Source organism: Acanthochromis polyacanthus, chromosome 23 (genome assembly GCF_021347895.1).
Source record: "Acanthochromis polyacanthus isolate Apoly-LR-REF ecotype Palm Island chromosome 23, KAUST_Apoly_ChrSc, whole genome shotgun sequence".
NCBI lineage: Eukaryota > Metazoa > Chordata > Actinopteri > Pomacentridae > Acanthochromis > Acanthochromis polyacanthus.
Genome location: NC_067135.1, coordinates 14,816,525 through 14,842,288, shown reverse-complemented (window position 1 = coordinate 14,842,288; position 25,764 = coordinate 14,816,525). Strand labels below are relative to the sequence as shown.

Below are 25,764 nucleotides of genomic sequence, written 5' to 3'. Positions count from 1 at the left end.
TAAAGGTCATTCATTGTTTTTATTTATAGGTACAACATTAAGACAATAAATGGGTCTTCTTGTGACATAATGTTAACAAAGTCGGCTGCTCATGAACAAGCAACAATCAGACGATTATTGTGTCTTCCTCCATGTTCCCTCCCCTCCCCTGCTGATGATGCAGTACATCTGATACCGTGCAGTTCATCACTATGCTTGCATACACCTTTTGTCAGACAGAGAAGACAAAGTCTGTAGACACCTCCATTACATGTATCCATGTACATATACACAATCTATACATACAATCTATATTAACAATAGGTAACAGAAAGTGCTGTAAATTCATGCTACAGTGCTGTGCTAAATCAAAACCTACAAGTAGTCTTTAGTCCGCATAAAATATGGTCAAACTTCACATTTCCTTCGTCCACAGAAAAGTAACTTTCACTTGGAAGGTACCCAAATTCTTCTGCAGTCTGCAAATCCATTCATTTTAATTAGTGAAATTACAGTCAGATTCCTAGTAACAGTTTAGATAACGAATTAAAACTGAAATATTACTTTGAGCAGTTAAATAAACTCCATGTGATGCTACAGTTTGATGTGTGTAAACATTAATCTCATACAACACATTCAACAAGTAAATTCACAGATGCATTCTACTGTATCTACATTATACAGTCAAATACTAAAAAGTTTAAAAAAAAAAAAATCACGTACGCTTCGTGGGAGACAGATGAGAGCTGTCGATGGCAACAATCAAACCAAGTGGCGTGATTCACAATGTCGAACATCAGTGGTAGAAAAGTCGCCCCGAAATAAGGCAAAGACAAGAACATGCCTTCTGATGCATGACTTCAACTCATAGCTTCACTCAACGCTAACATGAGAGGAAAGAAAATAAAGTGCCTATTGTGTAAATAAGTTAACATGAGAAGAATCTCTGTACATGAGTAGAGGTTCGGAGCAGGGTTGTTGTCAGTGGCGTGATGGCAGGTGGAAGCGTCCTCTGGCGTAAGTCGGGCTCAGCGCAGTGAGTTGGTGGGCATACAGTCGCACAGAGCCCTCCTCTCCGCCCTCAGCACCAGGGTCTCCGTCTGCAGCCGACACAAAAACGCGTCACCAATCGCACGCTAAACCGGGAGAGTCGAGCATGCGGTATTTTTGAGGGGGTGCAGTTTCATGTTATAAGTTTGGATCAGATTCAACCGTGTTGTCATTGCAGAGTACAAGTACTGAGACAATGCAGTTTAGCATCCAACCAAAAGTGCAAAAGAAGCAGTAAAAGTGCAGCGCAATGGAAAATGTCTCAGCGGAACAGCCTCAGGGCATTATGAATGGACTCACATATACACAGAACAAGCAGGAAAAACAGTGTATAAAAGTGTGCATTAACAGCATGAACACGCTAAGTATATAAATAGGATGAGCTGCAGAGTGTGAGATAAATAATATGTAAATACCGTATAATGGTCAGGATAAATGACAGTATAAACAGTGGATATCAAGTGCAAGTTATATGTATAAACACAGTATGAATAGTGAGGTGAGTAGCCTGTATGGAGAGAACAAGTTGATAAGTGCTGCACCGTAATTAAGCTAGTTTGCAGTGTGTTTCTTGTGGATTATAAAACTACACACAGTAGCTCCCCTCACCAGGAGAGTTAAAGTTCAAACTCAAGTTCCTTATCTAAAGAGAAAGGCTTGGGTTTTCTCTGCAAAAAAAAAAAAAAAAAAAGTTTTTTGAAAAAGACGTTTGTTTAAATATCTTAAGAACACATTTAACTGAATTAAACTGTTCAACAAAATCTGAATTGGCATTAGTTTAAATCCCCACATGGCGAAGAGGTATATATTATCGATCTGTTTTGACATTTTATACACACCTACTGGCACGAGTACCACCAAGCACATCAAATACGTTTCAGGAACAGTTAAATGAAGCTGCACGTGTATTGGTTGTATTTCCAGCTTCCACTCATATGTAGATATTTAATTAAAAATCTGCCATTTCCAGCTAGAATAGTCATTCGCACATTAACAATGTCTACACTGGATTTATGATTCTTTTAATGTTATCTTCATTGAAAAAACTACCTTTCTTTCAAAAATATGGACATTTCTACAGTAGTGTGTATGTGTGTATATATATAATCTTAAAGAGTATTCTGTGACACATTTAATCTTAATCAAAAATGTCAAATATATATTAAGTACAAGTAAATACGTAACTGTTATACTGCTTAGTCCTAGTGTCCCTGTTGAATAACCAAAAATAATAATTAAAAGATTACTACCCCTGACAGAAAATTCATGTTGCCAAAAGAAGATGACCCAGATATTACCATATACTGAAACCTATCGTATAATATCACATTGAATACAACATTTAAATAACAACTGCATGTCTGAATGTCATCCTTCAATCCAGTCATCAGTCGGTCAAAGACTGACATATCACCATCAGCTGGTGTATCATTTAGCGAAGATAATCTCTCAAATAAAATATAAAATATGTATAAAATGTTGCTCCAAAGCATCCATGAGAGAGCAGCTTCACTTACCCTGGCATCCAGGTTGAATGCAGTCTTCTTTAGGTCTTGCAGCGCCCTCTGCATAAACTCAAAGGCATGACAGTCCACACAGGGGCGACCTGGAAATAGGAGCAAAAATCAGAAACAAAGGCACAGGTTCAGATTTAAGGTTTTTATTTGCCATTTCCATGTTAGAATTGGAATATTCACTTGATTATCTTGTGAGCCAGTGAATGGGTTTTACTGCAAAACAGACTTTTATCACTTCATGAGTGGGTTCAGTTAGTAAATTATACCTTAAAGCTGCTCACTGTGGCCTTGACTAAAAAAATCTGAATAATGGTAAACGTTAAAAGGTAATGTGTATCAGAAGCAAGTTTGGGGTTACTTAGAATTGTCCTCATTTTTTCAATGACGACAACACTGAATTAATGGGAAATACAGTCTAGACATTGTTAATGTGGTAAATGACTATTCTAGCTGGAAACTGCTGATTTTTAATTGAATATCTCCATAGGGGTACAGAGGAACACTTCCGACAACATAAAACCCAAATATAGGAAAAAATGAGCAAAAATAATATATGTCGGTATATATAATAATAATTATTGCAAAAATGTGCAACTGATGTTGTATTTTTGCAACAGTGGGTTTTACAGGGTTACAATGTTTGTGTAAATGTAATTAAGCATCTTATAAATAGGTAAATATCACTACAAAAGTCTAGATGTTAAGATGGAAATTTACAAAAATCAACCACAAAACAAAATTGGAGGTATTTTGCTTCTAATCTCTTTAGGTGAGTTTATCAGAGATGTATATAAAAGGCCCAGTTTGATGGTGTGCATCCACACCAATTAGATGACCTACTAATCCCATAATAACACCCCAGTGGGACCTGCACCCATCAAGGCTGAGAAAACATTCCGGAGGAGGACTATTTTCCTCCTAAATAGAATTTAACATTTCCAAACTCGCACTCAGCAGGCAGAATAAACCTAAATACCATGTCTGAATCCACCTACTTTCAGCAGGGATGACAGTCCCAGTGTCCTGATCCGCATCAGCTGCACCGAGACAGACGAGCTGCACCGCCACCAGCAGCACCGCCGCCTGCACCAAACCACTGGACGCCATGGCAAGGATCCGATCACCTACCTGGAGTCAGGAGGCTCACATCAGGCAGGTTTGTACAAATAAACAACAGAAAATGTCCTACTCGGCCGCCAGCCAATGATATCACATAAATCCGACGGGCTTTGTTTAGAAAACCATCCCGTTTTAATCGGTACATTTCTGGAAGTATTTCAAAATGCAATGTAGAGAGAATAATTACAGTTTATTTAACAAGCTGTGTGTGTTAACCTACCGTCAATCAGCCGATGATGTTTAGCAGAACACCAGATCAGCGCAAGATGCCCACCGAAGACTGTTGTATGTGGATTACCGGAGTACGCATGCGTGTGGGTCATCTCAAATTTGCTTTGGGACCAGAGTCAAGGCAACATTCAAAATAAAAGCCTTGACGTGTATTTAATCCACAGACTTCTACACAATAACAAAAAGATGGAGAGTCACCAGTACATTCACACAAGTACTGTACTTGTACACTTTTAAAGGTACTTTACTCGAGTATTTTCAGTCTCTACCACATTTTAAGGTGACATTTTGCACTTTTTATTGACCACATTTAGCTATTTTACTTTAAAAAGCTTTACTTCCAATTTTTTAAAGATAGATACACATAGAGTGGTTAATTATATTAGATTGAATGCTAGTATACTAAACATATCTACTATTTACATGTTATTATTATTTTTAAAAAATATTTATTTGTTGTGAATTATAGTGCCAAGTACAAACAAACACACAAACATTCAGTTCATTCCATCAGCTATCACAATAAAATATTGCCTACAACAGTAATAATAATCAGTTGACATATACTGTATATATAAAAAATTAGCCTGAATGATTTGTTTGATTTTAAAAGCATTGCATTTATTCTGCTGACAACACTTGTCCCAAAGCAGAAATTAATTGTTTAAGTATTTCATCTGATTTTACACATATTATACCATACTATACAGTAGAGTGTGTACATGAATTGCACATTTGTAGAATTACAGATATCTTAACACTTCCATGAACTTCTTTCTGAACTTTTAAGATGCCAAGGTCAGGAGGAAATACTTCCTCTAGTGCAACCCACCAGCAGATGATACTTCGGATTAGTAGTCCATATCCCTAAAGAAAACTATTTTGTTCACAACAAAGATGTAATACTTAATGCATTTGATATTTGACGAATACGTGAAATACGTATAAGTAGCATAAATAATTCTAAAAGACTTCATATTTACCTCTCTGTCAGTTATAACTATACAAATTGGTCAGGCATGATAAATTATGCCTTCCTAATTTTGTCACATTTCTTCCCCGTGGTTAAAGCTGAACCTCTCTGCAGGTATCTCTGATTCAGGACCTGTAGTTGTCTGATCTGCAGCTACTGTTCCCTCTAACCCCAACAGTGTTTGTATTCTCTTGTCTGTCTTTCCATTTCCCTCTCCCTTTCACCCTCATCCCCGTCAAGCCAGGCAGAAGGCCACCCTCATGAGTTCGGTTCTGCTGGTGGTCTCTTCCTGGTAACCCTTCTGTGGTCTTCATTTACGGGCACCAAAAATATTGTTTCTTTGTCTGAAAAAAATCCAAGAATTCAGCAAAAAAAATCCAAAAATTTCTGAAAATTTGAGAACCTTCAGGCAGAAAATTCCAATAATTACTTAAAAGTTTCCCTTCAAAGTTTTATTTTAAAAAAATCCCCCAAATGTGGCAAGAACATTCTTGTAAATATTTTCCAAAAAATGGATAAAAGTATTCAAAAAAATCTTAAAAATATCTAAAGTGATTACATATATATCAGTAAAACTTCAAATGTTTTCTTTAAGAACATTCACAAAAAAATCAACCAAAATCCAGTGAATTTTGTTGGATTTTGGTTGATTATTTTGTGAATGTTCTTTAGAAACTTAATTTCTTGACATTTCTTTTTTTTTCCACCAAAAATGTTTAAAAATTTCCAAGAAATGTTGAAAATGTGGACATCAGAAGTTTCACTGTAAAAATATATATTTTCCTCCACATTTTCAAACTTTAAAACAGGTGAATTTTGACCTACAGGACGACACGAGGGTTAAAATGGAGTCGTTTCCAACCTCTGTCACTACTTTGCTTGCTCATAGTGACATGTTTAGTTTTCCATGTATTATTGTTATAGATACTTAACCTTAAATTTTATACTAGTAAAGGGATTTAGTATATTGTATTGTATTTTCTTCACCTGAAGATGCAGTGATAGTCAGGTTGATTATATTAATGTATATAATATAGAGCAGATGCTTTACATGTGCTGCACAAATATGGGTGATTTGGCTTTCTTAAACGTTTATTAATAAGATAATAATATATAAAACTATGACAGGTGAACTTCACCTGTTTATTCTTTCGCATTGTTCATGGTTCAGTGTTGATGAATGCCCCCTGCCGCTGTGGGCGGGGTCCTGACAGCTGTTTTCTTAGGTAGCCTGTTAAAATGCCCGAACTCAAAACACTTCTTTTTCCAAGATGGCGTCGATGAGGGACAGCGACACCGGCCTGTGGCTTCACAACAAACTAGGATCCACGGACGAGCTCTGGACGCCTCCGAGCATCGCTTCTCTCCTCACCGTGTCCGTAATCGACAACATACGGCTGTGCTTTTCGAGCTTGTCGCCGCCGGTGAAGCTGAAGCTGCTGCTCGGGATGCTGCATCTTCCCCGGCGGACCGTTGACGAGGTGGGTCGCTGTGTGTTAGCTAGCTGTTAGCCTCGCAGGCAAGAAAAGCTCCTAACTTAGATTCACCGCCAAGAAAGGAGCACAGTTTGCTGCTACTTGCACCCAAACAAAACACCACTGTCCCTGCGAGCGTACAGTCTGCTAATGATAGGTCTAGCTGAACTATTAAAGCCTTTAGTTAGCGCTAGCCTGCTATCTGACTGTAGGTTAATATTGTTAGCTAAGATTGGAGGCAACACGCTGATATTGCATCTGTGACGTTTCCTGAAGTTTTTCCTCAGCTTCGAGAAAACAAAATACTTTATCTTAACATTAACCTGCTCCTCGACTAACTTGTCCTGAGCACTAAAGTGCGTTTTTTCAGCCGTGGTTCAGCAGCTACGGCGGGTAACATTAGCCTAGCGGTTCTCGCACAGACATTGTGGTGGGATGGGCGCAGCAGCGTTAGTGAGTTAGCTGGAGGCGGAACCAGCCGCCAGTCCGACATATCACCTGTCTCGCTGCTAAAACGTTACACAGCCGTCATCAGGATGTCCTGCACAGCCACATATGTTGTTAAACACAGCTGCTAATGTTTCTAAACACAGATTGTTGCTTCGTAATTCTAATTGTTCAGTCTGCAATGTTTTGGTAGTAATACTATGTGGTTTTTGTTAGTTTTTATTTTCATTCATTGACCAAAGTTTCCAACTTCTAAATGAAATGTAGCAGAAGGAAAAAATAAATTTATGTAATCTGCCCTTTTTTAACCAACAGTTTGTAGTTAATTTGCTAGTTTTAATATCTTGAATGTGACTTAGATTCTTTGATTCCTTGTCTAGACTGTTCCATAAATCGCCCCTTTTCACAGAAATGCATTAATTTCATCCTAAATTTTGTTTTTATGAAGATCTCCCTTCCTTATAAGTTAGACTTACTTTCTCGTTTTGCAAATCTATTTTGGACATTGACAAAGTTTCTTTATGAGCTTTATACATAATTTGTAGAATGCTATAATCTACTATTTTGTAAAATAGTAGATTATTGGGGGGGGGGGTGCAGTGGCAAATATTCAGATCTCAAAATTAGTATTCGGATACCATTGTCACCACCGGATATTCGGGTTCAGCCCTAGTTATTATTACTTCATTTGAGTTGATTGTAGACTGTGCATTACTGACGTTCTGCTATTATTGTAATCATATTATGGAGTACCACAGTATCCAGGCTTTGTGGTGCTCTGTTGATGCTGTTACCTGCACATCTGCACACATACCTGTTTGGCCACAAAGATGCCATCATCATTACCATCTCCACCAAACTATAACCCATTTCACAATTGCAATGTCTGTCAAAATAATTGTGATGCAATGTTTTATCTCTCTCGTTTAGTGCGCAGCAATATTTCACTAAAACATCAGCTACAATGAGCCACCATAAACTAATTATGTCAGACAAATTAGTCTGTGGAAGAAAACCACTGACTTAACTGTTATATGTTTGATGTTTTGTTGTTGTTGTTTTTTTTCTTTTAAATCTACTTTAACATCTTGGTGTGAATGTAATTTACATATTTTTGGGTGAAAAGAAGTGGAAAAATTACCATTGCCTCTTTAATCATGACTCCTATCACAATATCTGTGAAAATAATCACAATGTGTTTATCATTTGGCCTTCAAGTTACCTTCTGTCTTTATTATCAGAGGTGGTTTACAGACAGGATTTATTGTTTTCTCAATGAAATTATTTTTCTTTCTATTAATTATTATTTAACTTAACACAGTCACAGCTTTAGTAGTAATTGTTTTATCTCCTGTGCCAAAGACAAATATAGTAAATGCACATTTAAAGCAATTCATGTCTTTGGTAATTCGTTGTAATACTACAGACTTGTAATAATTCCTAATTTCAGAGCAAAATGTTCATAATGTGTCCAAAAATGTATGTTTAGTGTTCTCTTTTTGCCTTATTATTGATAGATAATTGTGTTTTCAGCATTTTGTCGTTGCAGCTGATCAAAATGTAGTTGATATCTATTTATTATTAGTGGTATTAAACCTTAAAAAACTCACATATACATTGACATCAAAGTGATATCTTCAGATTTCTTATTTTTTCCACCATACAGCTGGAATTAAAAACAATTAGATTCCCATCACATACGACAAATAAAAGCAGGCCATTCTTGTAAACACTGGAAAAAATGATTCATAAATGGGACTAATCGTAGCTTTGTTTAACAGCGATCCGTTATTCGTCAGTGATCATCAACTTACACGGTGTGCTTTGTTCATCTTTGTTAAATTTGTTCCACCAACACAAGTTTCCTCTGTTGCCAGATGAAGGAGGCCTTGTCGGAGATAATCCAGCTGGCTACGGTGGATTCAGAGCCATGGGTGCTGATGGTTGCAGACATCCTCAAGTCCTTCCCAGAGACCGGCTCTCTCAATCTGGACTTGGAGGAACAGAATCCAAATGTGCAGGATATCCTCGGAGAGCTCAGGGAGAAAGGTAAGGAATGAATCGATGTCTTTTAGTGATGTGGTGCTAGGTGACTTTTCAGTTAAAATAATGTGAATATAGAAGACATTCAAGCCAACTACTGTAGCCACTCTAGTGGGATGGGTTATGTGTTTAAATTACAATTGTATAACTACATTTAGGCTGGGAAAGCACTGTCATTCTTAACATATGTGTTTATTTCGTGAAGTTTAATGAAGTTTGGGCACCTTTTATACTCATGAATAGAGCTGTTCACAGTTTGGTGAATGTGAGGTGGAAATTAGTGGAGGTTTAACAGGTTTTGTCTACTACTTGCACTTCAGCACTAAAATTTACAGTTTTGTGCTTCCAAGTGATGGCTGGGTAACTATCAGAGGGGCTGCTGGAGCAGACAGACATGGTGTAGTTTAGCAGATGCTTGCGGGGGTTTCCTGTCATGATCCGTATCACTCGGTGCAACACTATTTTATGAAACGTGTTCTGTTTGCCGATGAACAGGACGTCAAGCTGATTCAAGGCCAAGAAAACAAAAGAGAGGCTTTCATTTGGAAATATTTCTGCTGCCGTCCTTTGATTTTAATATAGCTTCGCTTGAGGTTATGTAGGTCGTTTCAACATAATTACTGCTCAATGTCACATTTCACTCTGCTGATACAGTTGGAGAAAATGTATTTATTCTTTCCAGATAAGACGTTGAACCTTTTTTTTCCCTCAACCTTGGCTGATGAATTCTTAATACCAAGTGAATGTGTCACTGTGGCAGCTACATTTTATCTAACGTGGAGAAAACACCCAGCATGTCGGTGAGCAGAATCAGTGCTGTACAATTACTCGGGCTAATTTCTTGTTCTTCTCTCCTCCTCAGTGAGCGAGTGCGAGGCGTCTGCCATGCTTCCTCTGGAATGCCAGTACCTGAATAAGAGTGCGTTGACCACTCTAGTGGGACCCCTGACTCCCCCCGTCAAACATTTCCAGCTGAAGAGGAAGCCCAAGAGTGCAACCCTCAGAGCAGAACTGTTACAGAAATGTAAGTTACTGCATGTTTCAACTGGTGTGTAGAAGAATCAATGTTGTTTTTGTCTTCTGTGGTCTGCTGTTTATGTTTGCTACATTTGGGCTTCACAATATTGCAAAAACTGACATTGTCATATCTCGTTTTCCTGCAGTATGTATAGTGATATAAAGAACAGCTACAAAATGCTTCTGCAAATAGCAAGCTTTCAGTTAGAAGCCTTTATTGGACGTCTTTAGACTTCTTTAATTGTAGCTGCATAATCTTCCATTTGTGACAACTCTGTTTTAATGTGTGCCTCTGGAATGGCAGCTTGAGAAAAACAGGTGCCTGATGGTATTACACCCCGCTTGTAAAGCTACCAGATCATGTTTTTAAAACGGTCTTTGATCATTGTGGTGCTTGTTGCTATCATGTGTTTCCTGAGGTGAAAAGTTTGCTCTTGATGGCATTCAGATCTGGCTTTGAATTCAGTATACAGAGCTTTGTGGTGCCAATTTAAGTAATTAGTAAGTGGGTTGCTTATGTTCTTTCTAGACTGTTTAATGTGCCAGGTTCCATTTCATGATGCCAAGTTAAAGGTTTGAAAAATGTGTTTCTAGCCACAGAGACAGCCCAACAGCTGAAAAAGACAGCCGGAGTGCCTTTTCATGCCAAAGGGAGAGGATTGGTCAAAAAGATTGACACTACTAGTAAGTTGCACAACGAATGCACACATTTGCTGTTTAGTGTCGCTGTCGGACCGTTAAAAACAAGCATCGTAATTTTGATCCGTCACTGTTTCATACTAGAAAGTGTTGCTTGTTGTAGAATGAACTTTCTGACTCGCTGTTGCTGATACATGTGTCAATGTTTGCATCACAGCTCCTCTCAAGGGGATTCCCAAAGCCCCGTTCCGCAGCCCCACCGCCCCCAGTATGTTCAGCCCTCCCAGTAACCGCACGCCTATTGCCCCCGCACGGACGCCCCTCCGTAAGGAGAGGGGGGTCAAGGTAAGACTGGCTAATGCGGTCGTTTTACTTTGATTCAGTTCCTGTGAGATCAGTTTGAGAGCTGAATTTTTCTCACCGTCGTCGTTTGTTTTTCTTTACAGCTGTTGGATATTTCAGAGCTGGACATGGTTGGAGCTGGAAGAGAAGCTAAGAGGAGAAGAAAGACTTTGGGTAACTGCCCTATATTTATCCAAGTTTTAGAGCTACACCATGAAGTTATTAGTCAAGAAACCGTTTGACTGTATTGATGCGTAAATGAGATTTTCTTTTAATGTAGAAACGGAGCCCGGAGAGAAAGCAGCCAAAGAAGAAGCAGTGGTGGAAAACACCACACCGGACTACGCTGCTGGGCTCGTCTCTGCACAGGTACTTTACTCTACAAAGTCTCCTACCTGCACAGTTGGTAAATCTGACATTAGAACATCTTGTTTCACCATTTTCAAATCAGTTTGGCCTGTACTTTAATAGCGGAGTAAGGAGACTCTCTGTGCACAGCCACCCATCGCTAGCGCCTAAGTCGGCAGCATATGATTCTTTCAGAGATCATTGGTAAATTGTAGTGTCTGTCAATAAGCACATGTTTAGCAAGTGATGTGTTTTAGCTGCAACTATAATCATATTTTCCCTTTTTGAGAGTTGAAATTTAGCGAAGATTTGTGTGTCACCGCAACATGGAAGTAAATGGAGTTCTCTATTTATTTTAATGTTCGGCCTTAATTGTGCAGTCCTACTACCCTTCTCTTATCACTCTATTGTTAGTATTTTCTCTGTCATAATTGCGCTGTCAAAAACACTCAAGGTTTTGTTTTTCAGAAACTTGGGGCGCTGAATGAGAATCCTCTGCCTTCGACCAGCTACCTACCAGCCACACCCAGCATGGTTCCCTCCTCCTCTTACATTCCCAGCTCCGAGGCACAGCCAGGTCAGCAAGGCCACTCAGCGTTGTCTCTTCTCTTACAGCTACACCTCATTACAGTGCTTTCACACACTTACAGAAGTTTAAAAAAAACATCCCTTCTCACGGCTTTTTCTCACCAACCTTCTTTAAAGCAAATGCTGGTGGTTCGGGTCGGGACACGCTGCAGGCGGCTCGCCAGCCAGAGGAGTCGGCAACAGCAGGCACTGGAGCCAATGCCACCTTGCCGGGCCAGTACAAGCAGAGGACGCCCATGTACAACGCAAGCACCACAGCAAACCCTGCAACACCCACATCCCCCAGCACACCCGTCTCCACCCCGGCCAGCAACGGACCCCCAGCAGCTGCGACCGCCAGCCAGCCAGAGACTCCCACCCAGCCTCCCAGCACACCTCAGACCCCGACCCCGACACCAGCCCCTACGCCGTCACAGCCCCAGCCCAAAAAGAACCTCTCGCTTACGGTAAGAGCCTGAGCGTCTGAAAAATATTGCTTGAGTCACAAACTCCCGCTGGTATTGTAGACCTCTGTGTATCGAGTCTCTGTCCGCTGAATTCTTTGCCACACGCTGTTTCCGATCCTCAGAGAGACCAGATGTACGCTGCCCAGGAGATGTTCAAGACAGCCAACAAGGTCACCAGACCAGAGAAGGCTCTCATCCTGGGCTTCATGGCTGGATCCAGAGGTATGGGAGCAATTGCACTTAATGCTTAATCAGAAAAGAAAATGGAACAACATTTTCATAAACACTTAATTCTGCGTTCTCACCCCTGCTGATCAAGGCGTTGTTGAGATATGAAAGAGGAACATATTTCTCTTGTCAGTGTGAGAGGTTTGTGTTTCCAGTCAGTCTTTGTTTTAGACATGAATGAAGCCATGCTTTGAGTGATAAGACAGTTAATGGACCAGAAGCATTTGGTTCACCTCCGCTCCAGTCACGTTCAGTCTTTTTGCTAATTTTTGAATTAGCTGGGAGTTGTAGAATCAGGCACTGCCAGGATGGTGGTGGCCAGAGCTACCACACTGTTGAAAATCACTCATCTTTACGTACAGTCAGTGTTCTGAATTGGCACAAACATAGATTTGTGGAAACGATGACACAGACACCCACACTCAAATCATAATTGTCTCTCATATGACTCTACATGTCCTTCCCAGATTTATTGATTTCACATTGTTATTTTCAGAAGGCAACAAAGACATCAGCTTGTTTTACTTACTTTCAGTGCCAGGCCCATATTGTCATCTCTGGACTTAATTCCCATCGTTTGTTTCACAACTGAACTCTCTGCTTTTAAGTTTATGTGAATGGTCACATTGTGTGTGTTTTACATGTGGGTTAGTGTGGTTGGAGAATAAATTAAAATGCTGAAATCAAACAAACATGTCAGTTTGATGTGATAAATTTCGACCAATCCACAGATTTTACTGATCTACTGTAAATAAAGTAATTTGCTGCCATTCTATTTCTGCATGGTTTCAGAGACCGATATGTGGAAGCATTAAGGCTTGTTTTGTGCGTTTAATACTCTTTCATAAGTGAACTCTTAAAAACATGAGAGCCTTTCCTGTTTTTGTCTGTAGTTTCAGGTGTGTTTGAATATCAGTCTGTTTGGTAGTTTTGCTGCTTTGTTTTTGCAACAACTGTAATTTTTAGCGAGCTCATTTATGAAATTTAACACAAATCGGTGGTACAAGTGCACTGTGCTATCATAACATTTCAGTAAACATCCCTGACTATTTTCCAAGTACTTAGACAGACCCTGCAGGGCCAAAACTAACCTCTGCTTCCTCTTGCAGAGAACCCATGCCCGGAGCAGGGGGACATCATCCAGATCAAGCTGAGCGAGCACACAGAGGTCCTGCCCAAAGCCGACGGCACCGGCAGCACCACCATGCTGGTGGACACAGTCTTCGAAATGAACTATTCCACAGGACAGTGGACCCGCCTCAAAAAATACAAACCCATCACCAATACCTCCTGAGGCATTTCACTTGCTCAAGATCACACACGCAAAATTTCTTATCCACTTCAGAAAAAAACCGCCATGTTTACACACAAATACAAGTATTTACATACATTTGGGCCAAATCAAGCACTGGGATGGTGAGAGATAATCAATAAGAGAACGGTCCTCCCTTCTCCTGCAACGCCAAAATGCAGGACTCCGAAGAATATATATATATATATTTTTTTTTTGGTTGTTTCCCTTAGCCTTTTACTGTTTCTGTTTTTAAGTCTCCTCTGATTCCTGAATGATGCTGTGCCCCAGAGGGGTGAGAGTTATGAGTCTGAGCAGAGGAATTGTCCTCATGGCAGGCACCTTTCAACATTTGTACCGAGGTACAAGCATGTCACGTGTCTAGAAAGAAGACAAGCTGTCTGTATTTTTCTGTACAAATGTCATGTTTGCAGCTTATTCTTCTACCTTTCAGAACAGAACCATGTTTTGTGACAAAACAAAGGAGAGAACAATGATGACGGTCATCACTGAGGTGACGAAAACAAAGAACACACAGGTGGTGAATAGTTCTCATTGCTGTCACGTTCTGTTTGGAGCCTTCTGGTAGATGTTTAGTAATTTTTCATCCTTTTTTCAAAAGAAGGGAAGAAAATAAATTGACAACAGACTCCAGGGGAGTGTTTCTCATCTTTCCTAATCACTTTCAGTCACAGTGTTGTTGGGGGTGGGGCAAAAGGTTTGTGCTTGAATTTTGCAAATCAGTTTAAATTTAGTTTGTACTGTAACTACCATCAGGTTGTTTCTTCACATTTACAAAGTTTCTTTTTGGTGTGGTGTAGTAATGTTGTGTTCATGTCCTGAGATGGATGGTGGAGGATGGAAAAGATTCACGGGTGCTGTTGTATGAGTGTAATATCGATCATGTGAGGATTAAAATGCTGAGCTCTGACAGTATACCACCACTATATCTGTAAGATCTGGGTTTAATAACACTGACTTAGTCTTTGGCTAATGGGACGTATCTGTATTTGTTGGGTTTTCAAGGTTGTTGTTTTTTTTTCCATTCCAACCAGGATATATGAAACCTTTGAGCAAAATTCTGAACTATTACAACCCTGTGACTTGATGTTTGCTAATCAGACCTGCTGCTAAATCTGCTTTGTTACAAGAAGCAACGTTATGAGAAAAGATTTAGACCTTTTTTTTATTAACAGAAATGAGTTGCAACATAAAACAGGCACCACAGTCGATCAACCGCTACTCCGCAACATTCACATTACCATACAGCAAAGGTTTTGCCAGTATATGTACACCACTGTCAGGTAAGTCCTATGATCCTTTTTATCCTCTTTTACACGTACTCCTCAATACATCCACAGTGCACAGGTTTGTCATATTCTGGCTCGTTAGACCACCAAATTCCATCTCTGTGAAGCACTTGGGTCAACATTTGTTTTCAAATGTGCTCTTGAATTTGATGTGTGAGCATGTCCAGCCCACACTTGATTGTCATCTCTCTGATTGGTTGCAGCTCTCAGTGCAGCAAATGACACCTCGAAAGATTCAGGTTCATGAAAGCACCAAGCATGAACCTGAGCGGAGGTCTAATTAGAACAGTAACAGCCTGAGGTGAGTGTGTGTTTAGGCCATTTGAAACACTAAACCTGTCATTTAGTGACCTGTTGACTTCAGATGGTAACAGTAAGTCTGTATTTCCATGCCACGGTGCAGCTGCTGGTCCAAAAGCAAGCAACATGTAACTCATGAACAGCACAAAAACCTTGTCTTGTATGATGATGTGAATGCTAACATATTTCCTCTCATCTTGTCAACATTTTTAAAGCTTGTGCTCATGAATAACTGTCTCCGAACAGGTTAAATGATAAAGTCATGACAGAAACCGGAATGATTAATTCCTCATTAGTGCAAAAATCAACCTCTCAGTGGAGGTACAGTGCTGACTGTACCTCTCTGTGTTTGTGTACTGCAGCAGAGGAGGCATGAGTGGACCGCAATCTTCAACCTGCATCAGTCTGGAGATTTGGTAATGGCTGTTAGCATGTAGAGTGAGCGGTTTTAGTTTGCTCCAGGGTCCCTCCAGCCTCCGAATGTGTTCTCCAGGTAGAGAGCCACAGCGAGGGTGAGATGGTCCTGCAGCTTCCCACCAACAACCTGCACACCCAGAGGCAGACCGTCCTCATTCAGACCCAGAGGGCACTGTGTGACCGGCAGTCCGAGGGTGTTCATGATGCCTGGAGATGGACGACAGGATAAAAAGGTCTAACATGAGGAACTGACAATTAGAAATACCTACTGAGTATTATGTTATGATGGGATAATATGCTTTAAAATGAAGTACATGAAATCTGATGAAATTGTTTTCAAGACCATTTCTGAAGGTTAGTGTGTCTGCAGCCTCCATGAACTTCACAGCAGTGTGGTGTTATTTCACTGCACTAGAGTTAATTTGGGATTTTCCCTCTTCCTGCTATCTGAGGTTTTACTAATTGTGCTGTTTTGATGGTGCACTTTGTCACATTAGGTCTATATTTTCTGGTCAAGAACAAGACGTCCTGCCAAAGACTGGTCATCAAAGAGCCTTAATCTCAACGTTTTGGTGTCGGTCTGGGATCACATGAAGACAGAAGACACAGAGGCACCCTAAACCCATAGAAGAACCATGGTAAGCTGTCCAAGATGCTTTACACAAACAATCTTATGTACCATGGAGGAAAAGGTTAGTCACGCCAAATATTGACATAATTTAGGTTCTTTTGTTTACCTCACTTTGAAGTGAGTTGATTAACTCTCTGTACCCTACGTAGAGCGTTTTGCTTTTGTTACTTTTTTATTTACCATAACTCATTTTATACTTTAACAGAAATTTCTGCACCTCCATGGAAACAGCAAAAACGTCGTCAGAAGTAGGGAGAACTCAAGCACCTTCTGTGCAGTATAACATGGTTATAGTAGCATGAATAATAAAGAGAGGGGTAAAATTCTCCTCTCCGAGCTGCTCTGTGTAAGCACAGCGAGCCGTGTAGGCGAGAAGTCCTCGTATTTCTGTCGTGATTGGTGGTTGCAGGTGATACACTAATGGCAGAAACTGAGCTCAGAAATTTAAAAAAATACATGTTTTTACAGAATCTGGTCATTGCTAACAGTTTGCCCTGTAGACTGAAGTGATTACGAGGAAATATCCGGATTTTAAGCTTAGATGTGGTTAAGTTTTCCAACACAACAGCAAGTTCCAGATGCCTAGCAGTTTAAAGATAATCAAAATGTGGAATATCTGATGATTCCTTATGTTTCTACAGTTTCTGGTCTGATAAATGATGCAATTTTGCAGATGGTTTTACAGACTGCGGCTTTCAAACCCACAGGCAGGTTTTAGGGTCCAGAGGTTTGTTTAAGTCGCAAATTCTTACAAATAAATATAGCTGCAGTGTGAAGAAACCGTTTCAAGCGTGCCTGAGGTTTGCTCTACTGTGTCGTTGGTTCCACTTACCGGTGTAGACGAAGTCAAAGGGTCTGAAGAGTGTGTGGTGGTGTTTGGGTGCCACTCTGGGATGCGAGGGGTAAAAAAAAACACCATCAGTGCCTAGCAGCTCTTCCACTTCCTTCTGCAGTTTCTCCTTTTGCTGGATGATGAAGGACGAGGCTTTGGAGCTTCGGGTCGCCTCAAGAAGGCCCAAACCTGTCGGCAGCACACTTTTAATTATGGACTTTTCAATTTGAACACTAATAGTGCAGCTTTATTAGCATAAATTAGCATTTTATTGCACTCTTCAAAACAATATTAACAAATGAAGACAGGAAAGTTAAACTTAATTAATATACTTTAAATAAACAATGTCCATAAATATACTTCTGCTCTTACCAATAGCAGCTACTGTGTGTTCAGATTTTCCTATCATCCATTTCAGCAGCTCCCACAGAGGCCACGCTGGTCGGCCCGGTTCGCCCATCAGCTCAGCAAATGGCTGGGGAGGCTAAGTGACGAAAACATTTTAAACACAGTTATTCTGTGTACCTAAGGTCATATAAAGTACACAATGTGTGCTTATTATATTTCCATGGTGTAAGCAGTGTGCTGTTCCCATTCAACCACACAGTCATGTGGTTGCTATTTTCTTGTTGCCACCAGACTCCGACCTGCAGACGGATCATTATCAGGATGGTAACACTAAACTGTGCCAGTGTTATCTCACCAGGCTTTTAATTAAACTAGGTGATTTATTAGTCATGGAGTACAAAGCACATAAAGTATTAGAGAGACAAATGTGCTTTTCATGAAATCATCTGCAGGATCTGATGCCTAAAATATTACATTGAAAATCCACTAGTCCAAAATAGAGAAAAAGGAAAATAAACTAATTAGAATAAAGTAGATGTGTTTTACTATTATCTTCTGAGTAATGCATAGTATGGTCACATAATTGTCTGTTTTTGTGCAATCTAGGATAAGTTTGGACCTTGTGGGAAGCCTGCTGTGGTAATTTTATTGGTGCATCACACATTGTTGACATGTATGTTCAGTCATAAATGTTAAAACTTCAGCTGTCAGATGAACGCAAAAAAGTGTTTTCCTCTGAAATGTAGTGCAGTAGAAGTACAAAATATCGGGACTCTGATACATTTAATTAAAATGCAAGTGTGTGTGTGTGTGTGTGTTCCAGGTCCCCCTAAAGATGGCGGTCTCCAGTGGTAGGTCTTTGGGATCCATGTGTCTGAGCTCAACATCCCATCATCTTTCCTTCTGCTTGTCTGTCCTCCTCCCTCCCTTTAACCACTTCCTCCACCATTCCTATGTGTTAAATCTTCTTTCACCGTTGCACATTTTCTCCCTCTCCCTTCATCGCATTGTGTTCTGGTGCACACTTAAGATTGTGCGGAGATAATCTGTTTGCACAGACCCAGTGTGAGGTTTCAAGTCCCTTCTGGGGACAAAAAAAATCAAGTCTTCTGATTGTAAATCTTTAATCTTTAGGTTAGCATACGGTTAGGTTTAGGCAAGTAGAGGTTCAGGTTAGGTAAAGTCTGCAGGAAATGATTCTGAGTTAATGTAATGTTCTCTGAAGAGGTGCTGTGTGTGTGTTTGTGTGGTATGCTGTGTGCTGGCAGCTAAACAGATTAGTGAACCATTTCTGCCAGCAGACTACAATAGGTGCTGTGACGGAGACTTGGCCTGCTTTCTTTCACTCTGACACGTTTTATTCGAGGGTCTTGGCAACAGCAGCCTAACTGATGCCTGTTTCTTGCTGTCCTTTCCCACCTGGGAAACACATATAAGACTGTCTGCTATAAAGTAGTTGTTCTGTACAGACATAGAGGGAACTGCTGCTCTGGATCAGGTTGACAGGTGAACCTACCTTTCCCTCCTTGTCAGGAAGACCCATGTAGGCATCCCAGATCTGGAAGCCATAGCGGAGCTCTGGAAACTGCACTTCCTGGACTTTCACTCCGAAATCAGCCTCCAGACGCTTCACTACCTATGGAACATTACATGGGGATTTCAAATCTGAAAACCGTCCAAAACATTGTTGTGGCATCTCTTATAAACTCAAGAAAACCATTTTTTTGACAGATGAACTCAACACACCTTCCTCTGAATGTCTATGAGGTCTTTGCTGACCGGGTATGTAAAAGCACTGCCGCCGTCATGAGGGATGGTGAAGAAACGCAGCTTCTTGAGGTGAACCTTTGTATTTAAGGACAACCTGTACAGAAAAGTGACATCAGAATACTGTAAATTGTTAAACCATTGAATATCACAGACCAAAGGTTATCAGACACCTTCAGGGTTTCGACATCTGGGCTACAGTTGTCATCTCAAACATGATCAAAGTCCACAAAAACAAACCTCACTTGACTCTTAACCCTGTAAGGCACTGAAGCCCACAGTCAAGTCTGCCTGCTCACGGAAAACCACTTGTTTGATTTAGGATAACCGTCTATCCCTGAAGCCATGCATCCATGTTTACATGCTGGCAGTCTTCTTATTTGCCTTTGCTGGCCACAAGAAGAATGTGAAGATTTCACTGCATGTGGCCCGTTATCACAGCCATGAAGCGTAAAAAGAATTAGCACTAAGATAACTGCAGTCACCTGCCACTATAGTGTGACTGTGTGTGCCAGATGATTGCCATGTTTGCATTGTAACAATTTGATTATACACACAACAGAAATGACCTATTTCCTTTCCTGCTGCCTGCAAGTACACGTCTCATTTATCATGTCTGTCAGCATAATAGCAGTACATGTGCACAGGCAAAGAGAATATTTCAGAGAAACTGACTGTATTAGTTGAGTGTTTCTAAAATAAAGTGGTGTTAAAAGGAAGGCATCTCTGAGTTGCGTTCTGAAGCGATGGCAGAGCTCTTACATGTGAGCTTTGGGTCCAGCCATGATCTTGAGCATCGGCAGCAGGTCTTCGGCGTAGCGGCACATGGGACCACTGCTGATGTACTCGTTCTGTCTGCCAGACGTAGGAGGGTACTGGTTCTCACAGGACACGACACCTGCACACAGAAAACAGCAGCTACAGCGCAGTCTGATTTATTAAAATGTACTGACATCAGCTTTTCAGTTGATTTGGCAAGCAGTCGCTTTTTCATTTAGGCCAGTGTGACATTTTCCAGGACTGCAAGCATGTGAGCATCCACGAGGGTCCAGATGACATAAATTTCATGTTCAGATTGACACGAAGCTTTGCGCAGATGTCCACATACCCTCCTTTTTTCATCTTGGCACCTTCACTAAGCTACAAGTAACCCTCCTGCACATGCACTAGAATACATCAGCGCTGGACAACAAAGTAGCACAATAAGAACAGCTGTCTGTGAGGGTGTTTGCCAAAGAGTATAACCAGGTCATTGCACTTGTAGCAGTTACATCCAGCAGCTTGGCTCTGTTTTTTTGATCTCTACCAACTCCTGAGGAAATATCTGACTCTGGAGCTGCTGAATGTTTCTCTGTGTTCACCGGCTAATCTGTGTGTTTTTGCTGTTTGGCGTTGGGTTGGTGGAGGTTAAGGATGAAACCGAGGTGAGCAGTCAGACTGGAGCAAAAAGAAACTGTGGGCTGAGCTGAGAGAAGCTGCAGATTCAAGTGAGCCCTTAAATATAATGTATCAATATAACAAAAAGCTGTTTTCTATGTAAGAGCAGTGGCTGTTGGATGAATCCATGTCTCTCACCTGGAGTGGTTTTATGACCAAATATCCCATTGAAAAAGCAGGGCATGCGGATGCTGCCGCCGATGTCTGAGCCCACGCCGATGACTGCACCTGCTCCTCCCAGTATGCTGCCTTCCCCCCCTGAGGCCGGACATTCAGAGGAGATAAACACAGAGCAAGGAGAGGTGAGTTGATGCCACTGGCAACCACAGTCTTTTTAAGAACTGTTATCAAATGCTTCAAGCTTTCCGAGCCCAAGATGACGTCCTCGGATGTCTTCTTTTGTTCACAGCTCAAAGATATTCACTTCGCTGTCACAGAGGAGTAAAGAAACTACATTCACATTTAAGGGGCTGGAATTAGAAAATGTCACTGATGGATTTACTGTGAAAATAGCTGCAGATTAAAGCAATAGTTGACAACTCATTGGCTGACTCATTGATAAATCTCTGCAACATTTTGATATATCTTTCCTCCCAGTGGCTGTGTTTGAGACTTAAACAACAAGAATGTAATGTTTCCTGGTCTTGTTAATGCTATGATCTTGAGAGAACTCCAGCTGTAGCACTGAGCGTGTTTGTTAAAGGTTGGATACACTTCTAAAAACACACCTGGCTCGTGCTGCAACAAAGATTCAGTACAAATAAATACAAAATATGTTTATCAGTAGAGAAACAGTTTCAGCTATAGTATAACTTATTGATTTTCCATTCAGAAGTGCAGAAATAATAATAAACTGGACCTTTTAATCTCAGCAGTCTATTTGGTATTACACTTCTATTGTTGTCTGTTTTCTTAACTATAAAAACTGATTTATCATTCCCCACATGCTTCTCCTTTGTCAATGTCTGACACCGACATTACCCACAAAGCAATTTCACCTAAAACTGTTTGGTCATAAATCTGTGTTGTAACCAGACAGCCACAGATGTTTGCGAAGTGCTTCACACCAGAGATATCACAGGAGATTAATCAGTACTTCTCTCTGCAGACTCAAAAGGCTTCATTCAGCTTTTCTCACATATTCACCAAGACCTGTGAACACACTGTGAAGTGAAAAATCTGTGGAGATTCTGTTTAGAGCATCAGAGCCAGAGCCAGAGCCTCCGTGTTGGTGTGTCTGCAGGGTAGAGTAATGTGATTAAAGCCAAGACTGTTCCTGGACACAAATAGACTTCAACATAATGAAAATGAATAAATGCTTCAGAGACGTTCACTCCCTCTGCCAACATTAACCCAGCAGCTGCTAACCTGAGCTTCCTCCTGGTATCCTCTCCAGGTTGTACGGGTTGTTGGTGATGCCGTAGAGGTGGTTGTGTGACTCGGGCCACATGCACAGCTCACTAGTGTTGGTGACGCCCAGCGGGATGGCCCCCGCTCTCTTCAACTGGGCCACAGCTGGAGAATCGACGGTGGCTACGACTCGTCGCCTGGAGATCACGCCTGTAGTGAAGGGCATACCTGCAACATGGAAGCATGTCCAATCCTCAGGTGCAGCAGACTTAAAACTACTAGCTTAAAGCTTCCTTTTTTCAGCTTCAATGTCATTTTATCCGATGAAAATATTGTGTAGATGGTGTTTTTAAGAAGGACTTTTCCCAAAACCTGGGATAAAAACCACATTCAAATGTGAAACTAGCCTAAGTGCTTGTTCTTGGTGAGTGGGCGTGGCTTGTTAACAGTATCAATTGTTTCAAATACAGGCCGACATGTGTAACCAAAGGAAAGTAGCTGGTTTAAAGTGGCTGGAAGGTGATAACTGGACGTTACCCTGGAGGGCAAAGGACTCTTTGACAGACATCGGCACTCCCAGTAAAGGCAGTCGGTCCTCCAGCACCTCCTCTCCTCCAGTCTCCTCCTCGATCAGCTTGTCTACCTGGGCCGCCTCCTGGAGGGCAGCAGCGAACCTGGACAGAGGATTTTTTGATTCAGGTTTGTTGTTGTTAAAGATTCCTCAATAATTTTACATAAATAGAGCCGCAATTAATGATTATTCTACCATCACTAACTGTCAAGCCATTCATTTTTATTCATAAAATGACAAAAACCTGTGTATCAAGCAGACCAGAGTCTTCATAGGTCTCGATTTGTCTGACCTAAAGCCACAAATCCCCAAATATTCAGTTTACTATATAAACAGCTGCATGAAATACTCATTAACAAGCTGGACATGTCTGAATATTTGTCATTTTAGCTTCAAAAAGTTACAAAGCCCATTATTTGATTATCAAAATATCTGCTCGACCAACCAATCATTGCAGCCCTGAGTAAAGTATCAGTAGGGAGAGATGTTCTTTCTTGCCTGTCTTTGACTACAGCGTTCAAAAAAGGGTTAACTTCCTGGATCCGGTCAATGTAAGCCTGCACCACCTCCACACTCGACACCTGTAGACGCACAACATTTAGACCATGCAAGTGTATGTTAGGATTAGCTAGACAAGAAAAACAACAAGAAAAAAAACTATAGTGCATTATGGCAGGTGAAACATGAAACAGGAGGAAAAGAAGCGATGGAGAAACGATGTACCAGAAACAGGATTTTATTATAAATACCAGCGTCAGAATATAGTTGTGTGAGGGTAGGGCAGAGTAAAATCCAAATAACGACAAAGGAGATTAATTCATGTCGTACAGGGTTGCTTCTAGCTTTTACTAATACTACTCAGTTAATCTGTTGATTATTTTCCCAATGAATCGATAAGTTGTTTGGCCCATAAAATGGGGAGAATGGTCCATCACTATCTCCCAAAGACCACAAGGATGTCCTCAAATGTATTGTTTTGTCCACAAACCAAAGATATTCACTTTGTTGTCATGGAGTAAACAAAAAAGCACTTTAAGAGACTTAAGTCAGAACATTTTAATTTATTTCCCCTTAAAAAAAACACTCAAACTGATTAACCGATTGTAAAAAAAATAGTTGCAGATTAATTACTGCCAGAGTTATGTGACAATCTGCATTGGTTTGTCTGTCTGTCTGTCTGTTAGTCTGTTTTTGAATAATGTTGCTAACAGATTTGGATGAAATTTTCAGGGAAGGTCAGAAATGACACAAGGACCACCTGAATAGATTTTGGCAGTGATGCGGCTTATAGTCTGGATCCACGGATTTGTTAAAGATTTGCGAGATAGCGGCACAGCGTCACTGTAACTATGACAACAAGTGAACACTAGGTCAGCTTTCTGCTAACAATCACATGACTGCGATCCTACTACAAATCAACTGCTGTGGACCACAAATTATTTAAAGATTTCATCTGTCAGAAATCAAAAGACTAAGCAGCCTTGGCGAAGTACTGCGTTCTCTGAGTGCTTTTCTTGTTTAATAAAGGCACTTAACTAATAAATCATTGCTGCTCTAATATAGCAGCTCAGTTAATTACATCGTAGAGTATTATCCCGATTGTTTTCTCATTCATTTTTATGCTTACAATGTGAAAAAAGTCCTTGTTTTCTTTCCTCAGAGAATTAAGATATTCTAGAAAACATCTTTGGCATTTCTGCTTAAAAATGACTTAAATTAGTGATCTATTATTATAATTGCAGACTAGTTCATGAATCAAGTTGTAGTTTCAGCCCTGCACAGTGTACTGCAGTTCAATACAACTGCCCTCCAACAAATACAGGTTTTGTTAGATCATAACAATAGACTTCAGAGTGTGTAATTGTATTCTTTCCGTCTTCTCTCCCTTAGATACTGTTGATGCCTCCACAACATCCTCACATACTGGTAAGCTGGCACTCCACAGGTGTTACAGTATCTCCTTAAAGGCTGGTAGAATGGAAACAAAAAGAAGCTGTTGGGAGAAGATACCTGCAGACTGAACCAGGAGTGCAGCTAAAATAAGAGTTTATAATAAATAACATACTTCACTTGAAGAAACTGACATAAAGCTACCACCTGCTGACTAGCTATTTCATGAAGTACAACCCGTAAACTGCATGTTCAATTTAAGTGAGCACTAAAGAAATTAAGAAAGCACTAAAGGAGCGAAAAGCGCTAAGTCCAGCCGTGGCTGTCACTTTGTCTGACCAGGAACACACCTCTCTCCGCCGGATCTTCTTGGCGAGCTGCGTGGCTGACTGGAGCAGCAGCGGGTTGCTGACGAGCGGCAGCTTCTTCCCGGACACGGCGGGTCTCCGAGGGGAGAAGAGCCGAAACAGGAGGGAGAAGACTCCCATGACCGCCTTGAAGAGCCATACCTGAGCCTTTTCCAGACAGCTCAGAGCCATTTTTAACCGCGGACAGAAAACGGAAGGTCAACAGCAGCTCGACCGCTGTTAGCACGTCCCAGCTAACAGTGGCTTAGTCAAGCTGGCTGAGGTTAACCAGGCTGAGGCCGCAACCGGAAATCTGGTTTGCACCTTCAAAATAAAATGAATAACTACACACGTGGACAAAATTGTTGGTACCCCTCAGTTAAAGAAGGAAAAACCCACAATTCTCACTGAAATCACTTGAAACTCACAAAAGTAACAATAAATAAAAATTCATTGAAAATTAAATAATCAAAATCAGCCATCACTTTTGAATTGTTGATTAACAATTATTTAAAAAAAACAAACTAATGAAATAGGGCTGGACAAAAATGATGGTACCCATAACTTAATATTTTGTTGCACAACCTTTTGAGGCAATCACTGCAATTAAACGATTTCCGTATTTGTCAATGAGCGTTCTGCAGCTGTCAACAGGTATTTTGGCCCACTCCTCATGAGCAAACAGCTCCAGTTGTCTCAGGTTTGATGGGTGTCTTCTCCAAATGGCATGTTTCAGCTCCTTCCACATATGTTCAATGGGATTCAGATCTGGGCTCATAGAAGGCCACTTTAGAATAGTCCAACGCTTTTCTCTCAGCCATTCTTGGGTGT

At 40.7% G+C, this 25,764-nt stretch overlaps 3 protein-coding genes and 1 long non-coding RNA gene across 4 annotated transcripts; 2 read left to right on the top strand and 2 right to left on the bottom strand.

The window, feature by feature from the left end:
* Positions 1–4,048, bottom strand: c23h4orf48 (chromosome 23 C4orf48 homolog). Its single transcript, XM_022200758.2, has 4 exons — positions 3,886–4,048; positions 3,542–3,674; positions 2,547–2,635; positions 1–1,079 (listed from the first exon to the last, which is right to left on the bottom strand). Exons 2-4 carry the CDS (start codon positions 3,651–3,653, stop codon positions 1,008–1,010), a joined length of 273 nt encoding a protein of 90 aa, XP_022056450.1. The 5' UTR covers positions 3,654–3,674; positions 3,886–4,048; the 3' UTR covers positions 1–1,007.
* Positions 4,049–6,109: 2,061 nt separating this feature from the next.
* On the top strand, positions 6,110–14,383 carry nelfa (negative elongation factor complex member A). The gene is made up of 11 exons (XM_022200755.2): positions 6,110–6,350; positions 8,669–8,840; positions 9,697–9,858; positions 10,446–10,535; positions 10,708–10,835; positions 10,937–11,006; positions 11,113–11,201; positions 11,649–11,757; positions 11,886–12,214; positions 12,337–12,436; positions 13,552–14,383. Exons 1-11 carry the CDS (start codon positions 6,141–6,143, stop codon positions 13,734–13,736), a joined length of 1,644 nt encoding a protein of 547 aa, XP_022056447.2. The 5' UTR covers positions 6,110–6,140; the 3' UTR covers positions 13,737–14,383.
* Positions 14,384–14,901: 518 nt separating this feature from the next.
* Positions 14,902–25,246, bottom strand: faah2b (fatty acid amide hydrolase 2b). The gene is made up of 11 exons (XM_022200757.2): positions 24,937–25,246; positions 23,195–23,277; positions 22,663–22,799; positions 22,144–22,353; positions 20,914–21,033; positions 20,101–20,236; positions 19,318–19,435; positions 19,088–19,207; positions 17,596–17,707; positions 17,224–17,412; positions 14,902–15,967 (listed from the first exon to the last, which is right to left on the bottom strand). Exons 1-11 carry the CDS (start codon positions 25,123–25,125, stop codon positions 15,792–15,794), a joined length of 1,590 nt encoding a protein of 529 aa, XP_022056449.1. The 5' UTR covers positions 25,126–25,246; the 3' UTR covers positions 14,902–15,791.
* Positions 22,239–24,632, top strand: LOC127532296 (uncharacterized). The gene is made up of 3 exons (XR_007939665.1): positions 22,239–22,383; positions 22,596–22,824; positions 24,587–24,632. It is a non-coding gene; the product is annotated as an uncharacterized LOC127532296 (long non-coding RNA).
* Positions 25,247–25,764: the final 518 nt, after the last annotated feature.

Excerpts from the sequence above, each read along its gene's own strand:
- nelfa (XM_022200755.2), top strand. The coding sequence starts at position 6,141 with ATGGCGTCGATGAGGGACAGCGACACCGGCCTGTGGCTTCACAACAAA. Across the intron at positions 10,536-10,707 it reads CAAAAAGATTGACACTACTA|CTCCTCTCAAGGGGATTCCC; the intron begins GTAAGTTGCACA and ends TTTGCATCACAG. Across the intron at positions 10,836-10,936 it reads GTAAGGAGAGGGGGGTCAAG|CTGTTGGATATTTCAGAGCT; the intron begins GTAAGACTGGCT and ends TTTTCTTTACAG.
- c23h4orf48 (XM_022200758.2), bottom strand. The coding sequence starts at position 3,653 with ATGGCGTCCAGTGGTTTGGTGCAGGCGGCGGTGCTGCTGGTGGCGGTG. Across the intron at positions 2,636-3,541 it reads GACTGTCATCCCTGCTGAAA|GTCGCCCCTGTGTGGACTGT; the intron begins GTAGGTGGATTC and ends TCCTATTTCCAG. Across the intron at positions 1,080-2,546 it reads CATTCAACCTGGATGCCAGG|ACGGAGACCCTGGTGCTGAG; the intron begins GTAAGTGAAGCT and ends TGTCGGCTGCAG.
- faah2b (XM_022200757.2), bottom strand. The coding sequence starts at position 25,125 with ATGGCTCTGAGCTGTCTGGAAAAGGCTCAGGTATGGCTCTTCAAGGCG. Across the intron at positions 23,278-24,936 it reads AGAAGATCCGGCGGAGAGAG|GTGTCGAGTGTGGAGGTGGT; the intron begins GTGTGTTCCTGG and ends GTGCGTCTACAG. Across the intron at positions 19,436-20,100 it reads GCTGGACCCAAAGCTCACAT|GTTGTCCTTAAATACAAAGG; the intron begins GTAAGAGCTCTG and ends TTTTCTGTACAG.